The sequence below is a fragment of the Helobdella robusta genome (assembly GCF_000326865.2).
Source record: "Helobdella robusta unplaced genomic scaffold HELROscaffold_70, whole genome shotgun sequence".
In the NCBI taxonomy this organism is placed as follows: Eukaryota; Metazoa; Annelida; class Clitellata; order Rhynchobdellida; family Glossiphoniidae; genus Helobdella; species Helobdella robusta.
Genome location: NW_008705399.1, coordinates 431,587 through 437,942, shown reverse-complemented (window position 1 = coordinate 437,942; position 6,356 = coordinate 431,587). Strand labels below are relative to the sequence as shown.

Genomic DNA, 6,356 nt, shown 5'->3' with positions numbered 1-6,356 from the left:
ACGATTTCGCAACGAATTGCCCATACCATATAATTAGAATAAACTCTTTCAATTTTTCAATCAATGTTTAAATTTTTATATTGTCATTTATTCTTTCGTTTTTGTTTCTGTACTAATTTTCGTGTCAGATACAATAATTTAGTTTTTAAGTAAATTTTCATTTTCGTAGCTATACACAAACATGCCTACCTGTTGCATTAAAAATTGCATTAATAATAAATAGAAATGAGAAAATTTCTGATGCATCTTTTCACAGGTTTATTTTCAAATTAACTTCACACTAAAATAAATGTAACAATATCCCTATACTCGTTGAATAAAATTATTTTGTTTAACAATTACATATATTTTATTTTATAGACTATTATAATTTATAATGCTATAATGGATTACCATTTTATTATTAAAAGCAATACTTAAGAAATGCACAAGTTTCTGTAACAGTTTATAAAATTTCAGATTTCCTCAAAATGTAAAAATGCAAAACGATTGGATTAAGTGCATCAGACAGGAAATAAATGATTTCAAATGGCTTCCATCAAAAAATGCAAGAGTATGCAGTGACCATTTCTGTAATAAAGATTATAAGGGTTATGATGGAGAAAGGAAGGTAATGCTGAAGAAAGCATTCCCATGTTTTCAAGTTAGTTATATTTATATGTCATCAGTTACACGAGATTACCTAAATTATTTTTGTTATGTTGAATACAAAAATTTCTTTTTGTTCAGTTAAATCCGGTGGCTTACTGAAGGTTGTTATAGGATGGAGCTATAGTCACTCCTTTTTTTACCCTATTCTATCATGTTCAACTTTGTTTGCTTATTAAATAAACGACGTAAATAGATCAAAATTGTTATTTGAACAACTATATTCATTATATTCAATAAATTTTCTACATTCTAGGGCTCATAGAAATTGGTGCTGAAATCATATGTTGGCTTAAGTGACTTATCGTGTCTCGTACAACTGTATGATACTGGTTTTTTGTACATTTAATGCTTCAAATAAATGAATATATCTATATCATAATTATTTTTGTTAATATAAATGTTGAAATTGCTTTTTGATAGGATTGAACTATATTCAATCTTTTTTGCATTTATACAGTACTATAAGATACTGTTTAATACTGTTTTATCAATTAACTAGCCAATCAATCAATCAATCAACTAATCAAATCAACCAAACACGCAACCAATAAATTCGAATGTTCAACCAACCACCCATACATCCAAACATTTATTAAACAATCAATCAAGCAGCCAACCATCCAACATATAGCAAAATATTTTTATTATTTGTTAAGATATTCATTCGATTATTCCATATAATTAAAATAATAATTAATTTTCCGATTATTCGTTCAACTTTTTAAATATTCTTTTAAAGTGTGAACCTCAATGCGCCATTAGTTAAATCATTTTATCGTTCGCCCGTTCGCTAGTTGTTGACATTTCATTTATTTCTTCTTCTCCGCCGCGCTCACTCTGCTGTACAGCCGGAGAAATAATAAAATCGAGTTTTTTTCAATCAAATAAATTATTTTCCCACTCAAAATACTTGTTTTGTTTCATTCGACAAGCCTATCTCCGATTTTTTGGTCATCCTTGTGTTTAGTTTTCATACTGAAGTGAAACTGAAAATTTAATAATTTATTTTAAAAAATTTCAATTTTAATTTATCGTCGCGAGTTAATTTTATTTAATTTTGCTTCTAAAAATAACTTGGTGTTGTAAAAAATGTCAGTAAATTAGTTAACCCTATTTAATTGAGTGTGTTAAATAAATGTTAAATCTCCTTCTATCATTTGATTTGAAAAACGAGTAGTAAACTGAAACAGTGTAAGGGGGAAAAAAATGCAGTCAAAGTCAAATATTAGTTATCAGCCAGGTGATTTAATTTTTGGAAAGGTCAAAGGCTATCCTCCATGGCCTGCCAGGGTTAGGGTTCCTAATTTTTTTTCTCAAGACAGTAAAATTTATTGTATTTAATTATTTATTTATTTATTTATTGTGTATTATTATTATTATTTATCTATTTATTCATTATTGGATAAATAGAGAATAGACCTATAAAAATATCTACCGTCACATTTTAATTTTATTGGAACTTTAGATTCTAATGTTTAATTATTAAATATTTTTATTTAATTTAATTTTATTTTGGGAATATTTGAATAAAATGAAGAAAACTAAGATAAAACATGATTGGTTAATTAAATATGTTATTCAATCAAATCTAGATTAACAAGGTAGCAGATGATGTTGTAGTGCCTAAGGGAAAATATCCTATTTTTTTTTATGGAACTTATGAAACGTGAGGAATAAGTTTTTTTATTTGTTCTCGTTTTCTAAATTTTTAATCATTTTCCAAAATTTTCTTTGCATAATTTTTAATTCTTTGCTGAATAGTAATTTTTTGTAATTAAACAGATGTTTCTTGTCTGCGAAAGACATTTTCTCCTATGAAAAGTTCAAAGGCAAGTATGGAAAACCTCAGAAGAGAAAGGGTTTTAACGAAGGACTATACGAAATCGAAAACAATCCACTTATAAAGTCTTCTGGAATTGTACGAGATATTATCCAGATTTTGCTTATTGTCATTTTATGATTTTTTTTTACATAAAATGTTTATATTTATTGATTTTTTGGTTGAGAATAAATCCTAATTTGCTTTTCAAATTTTTAAAGTTGAATGTGTCTTCCTTATTAGGATGACGGCTCGGAGAAAGAGGAGGCTGTCGATGCAGCAGAAGAAGCAAATAATGATGACGATGGTGACGATACAATGAATAAATCAGATATAGAAAATGAGAAGGAAGTTGATGATGATGATGGCAATGATAATGATGAAGGTGAAAATGATGATGGAAAAACTAAAAGTAGACCTAGACATTCCAAGATAAAGACAAATAAATCTAAAAAGGATGACGCTGTTAAAAGGATACATAAGAAAGAGTCTAAAAATGATGATCTCATTGATGATGAGGAAGATGGTGGTGGTGATGGTTTGTCAAAGCACAATGATAAAAACGATGGTGAAGATGATGAGGATGATTTGATTCTTGACATATCTCACTCAAAATCTAAACCCAAGAAAGCAAAAAAGCCTAAGAGGCAAAAATCAGTCAAGGCAAATGATGATGATGATAACAATGATATTGGATTACGGGTTATTTGACTTTTATGATTAATTAATTTATTAGTTGATTGATTGATAAACCCTTCACGAGTTTGATTTGTTAATTAGTTTATTAAAATATGAGTTGATCCTATTTGCACTGATTCTATCTTGTTTTTCTGCATTTTCTCTTAACTGAGATGCCCTTACAAGGTACAAAATCTTGTTAGTAATTTTATTTGTACCAGTTTTTATACTGGCTTACTTATTGTGGCACGTAAGTTTTGTTCAGTTTTATATACTGTCAATGCTCTTTCGTTATTTATTGTACAACTTCAATTACATTACATTATTTTCGTTACTAACTTGAGTTAGTCTTATAAAGTAGTGAAATTGAATTAATTGGGGTAGGGACTTAAGAGGAAGAATTATCTTGCCAGCAATCAACGGAAGACTGTTAAAAGAAAACGAAAATCTCTTGAAAGTCAAATTAATGAAGATGGCGGTGAGAGAAATCCTGATGACGATCAAGATAGTGAGACTGTAAGATCTGCCAAGGTCAGTGAGAAAATAAAATTATCTCGCCACTCCCGCCCATAAAATGATGTTCTAATTATCACTATTATTATTAGTAACATTTTGACTGAATGATTGATTGATTGATTAGTTGATTGAATGAATGATTGATTAATTGATTGATTAATTAATTGATTGATTGATCATTTGAATCGTTGATTAATTAATGATTTTTTCACTAATAGGCTAAAAAAAAGTTTGTTGACAGACCTGCAAAAAGACTTAAAAAAGATTATTCTGATTCATTTAGGGCAAGTGTGTGTGTGTGTGTGTGTGTGTGTGTGTGTGTGTGTGTGTGTGTGTGTGTGTACTTGTACTTGTACTTGTACATATACATAAATTCATAAGACTAGATTGAAATGATCACTCGTATGCCTAAATGAACATGCGTGTATTGTGTAATGCTTATGAATGAAATTATTTTATTTTATTTTCGTCATCTTATATTTTGAAATTAGGATCATGACGACGACGACGAAGAAGATGGCGGAAGGCCAGATGAAAAACCAAAATATAATAAAAAGAAAAAGATTGATAAAAATAATAGGGATGATAAAAATAAAAGTATTGCTGATGAAGATGTTTTAAATGACGTCAACATGAATGATGATGATAATAATAATGATGATGATGATGGTACTAACAATAATGTAAAAGATGATGGTAGTGATAATGAACGCAAAGATGATGATGATGATGACGGTAAAATCAAAAACATTGACGAAGGGAAGAACATGAACGACGATGATAATGATGGTGGTGATGATGACGACAAAACGTGTGATGATAGTTTGAAAGAGAGAGAGCACGAAGTAAAAGAATACCAAAGTGAGGATGAAAAGAATAACGATGATAATAAAGTTTATGAGGATGGTAACGACTACGATGACGATAACAATAAAAGTAAACTTACAAACAAAAAGAAAGATAATAAATTAGAAAAAGATAACAAAAAAACATTGAGAGGAGGCAGAAATAACTCAAAGCAAACAACCAAACAGAGCAGAGGATCCGCCAAAAGGCAGTCCAGGTCGCGAAACGAGAAAAGCAGCACAAGAACAAAACAACAAAGACGGTCATCAAGACGAAAGCAACTTTCGTCACCATCAGTTTCGTCGTCGTCATCATCGCCATCTGTCTCACCCTCAAGAAATTTGTCCCCATCTCTATCAGCGTCATCATCGCCCTCACCACCTGCGTTATCACCGAATGATGCTGACAAACATAATCACGGCCGTAACGATGGTGTTAATGGTGATAACAAGAGTAATGATGATGATAATAATGATGATGATGATGTAAATTGGGTCAATTATAATGATGATGATGCCAATAAAGGTGATGGTAAAACGAAGGGTGGTGATGGAGTTAGAGCTGATGGTGATAATAATGATAATAAGGTAGAGAATGATGGTGATGGTGAGAAGTCCAAAGACGACGATGGTGATGATAATGACGTCAGGAATGATGATAATGATGCTAAGATTAGTGGTGGTGGTGATAATGATGTTGGGGACAGGTCAAGTAGCTCCGAAGAGATCGTCCCTGAAAGGTCGAGTCGTTCGTCGAAAGTTAAAAATTCAAAATGTAAGTTCTTTGGGCTATTTTTATTTGAGTTTTTAATGTTTCTGTATTGTACAATGACGCATGATTTTTTGTTATTTATTTCTTTATTGAGCAGCGTTGAATCGCAAAAGGGTTCGATCTCCATCCTCTTCCTCTTCCCTCTCTTCCAATGATGATGATGATGTTGATCTCAGTAAAAGGTTGCGTGGACAAACAATCATAGAAAACATCTCAAACTTATAAACAAACATACAATCAAAACATACAAACGAACAAAACATACAAACGAACAAAACATACATACAAACAAAACATACATACAAACAAAACATACATACAAACAAGACATACATATATTTATATACTTCTCGTAGGATTAAACCGAAAAGGAAAAGAGGAAAGTTAGATGATGATTCATTTCAAAGAAATAAGAAAAAACATTCAGCAAGAGCAAATAAAAGTGTTGATAAAGTTAAAAATGTGCCTTCCAAAGTTAAGGTTATTTTGTCTCTCTGTCTGTCTGTCTGTCTGCCTGTCTGTCTGTCTGCTTGTTTTTCTGTCTCTCCGTTTGTCTGACTTGTTTGTCGGTCTGTAGTTTTTGAATATTTATCCTTATGTCTCTTTGTGCTTCATTTGAAAAATTGCAAAAAATTAAATTGAAATGAAAAATTTAAATCTAGAATTAAAATCAATTGATTAACAGAACGAAATAATGCCAAAAGACACTAAATCCAAGAAATTTTTGAGATCTTTGGAGCAAATGAATTCCTCGAGTTTGAAAAAAACAGATAGACGAGAGGAAGAACAGGAGAGTTCGAAGAAGAAGAGTGACAAAGTGGTCGTTATTATTATTTTTTGTTGTTGTTGCTGCTGCTACTGTTATCCTTATTATTATTATCATTATTGCTATCTTATTAATATTACTATTGTTATCTTACAAGTTACTAATTGCTAATGCAGATTGACCTGTTAAATAGTAGTGACGGTGTTAAAGGGTTTACTAGTCCTAAACAGACCGATGTCAAGACAAAGTAATTTTTGATGATGTCATTCTTGCGACTATTGGTGGCATTACTATTGTTGTTGTTGTTGT

The 6,356-nt window shown here is 30.6% G+C and overlaps 1 protein-coding gene across 1 annotated transcript; it reads left to right on the top strand.

The window, feature by feature from the left end:
- Window positions 1–1,857: 1,857 nt before the first annotated feature.
- Window positions 1,858–2,611, top strand: HELRODRAFT_89429 (hypothetical protein; the record flags this gene model as incomplete). Its single annotated transcript, XM_009031123.1, has 3 exons — window positions 1,858–1,941; window positions 2,244–2,317; window positions 2,434–2,611. The coding sequence occupies 3 exons, from the start codon at window positions 1,858–1,860 to the stop codon at window positions 2,609–2,611; spliced, it is 336 nt and encodes a 111-aa protein (XP_009029371.1).
- Between the last annotated feature and the right edge of the window lie 3,745 nt (window positions 2,612–6,356).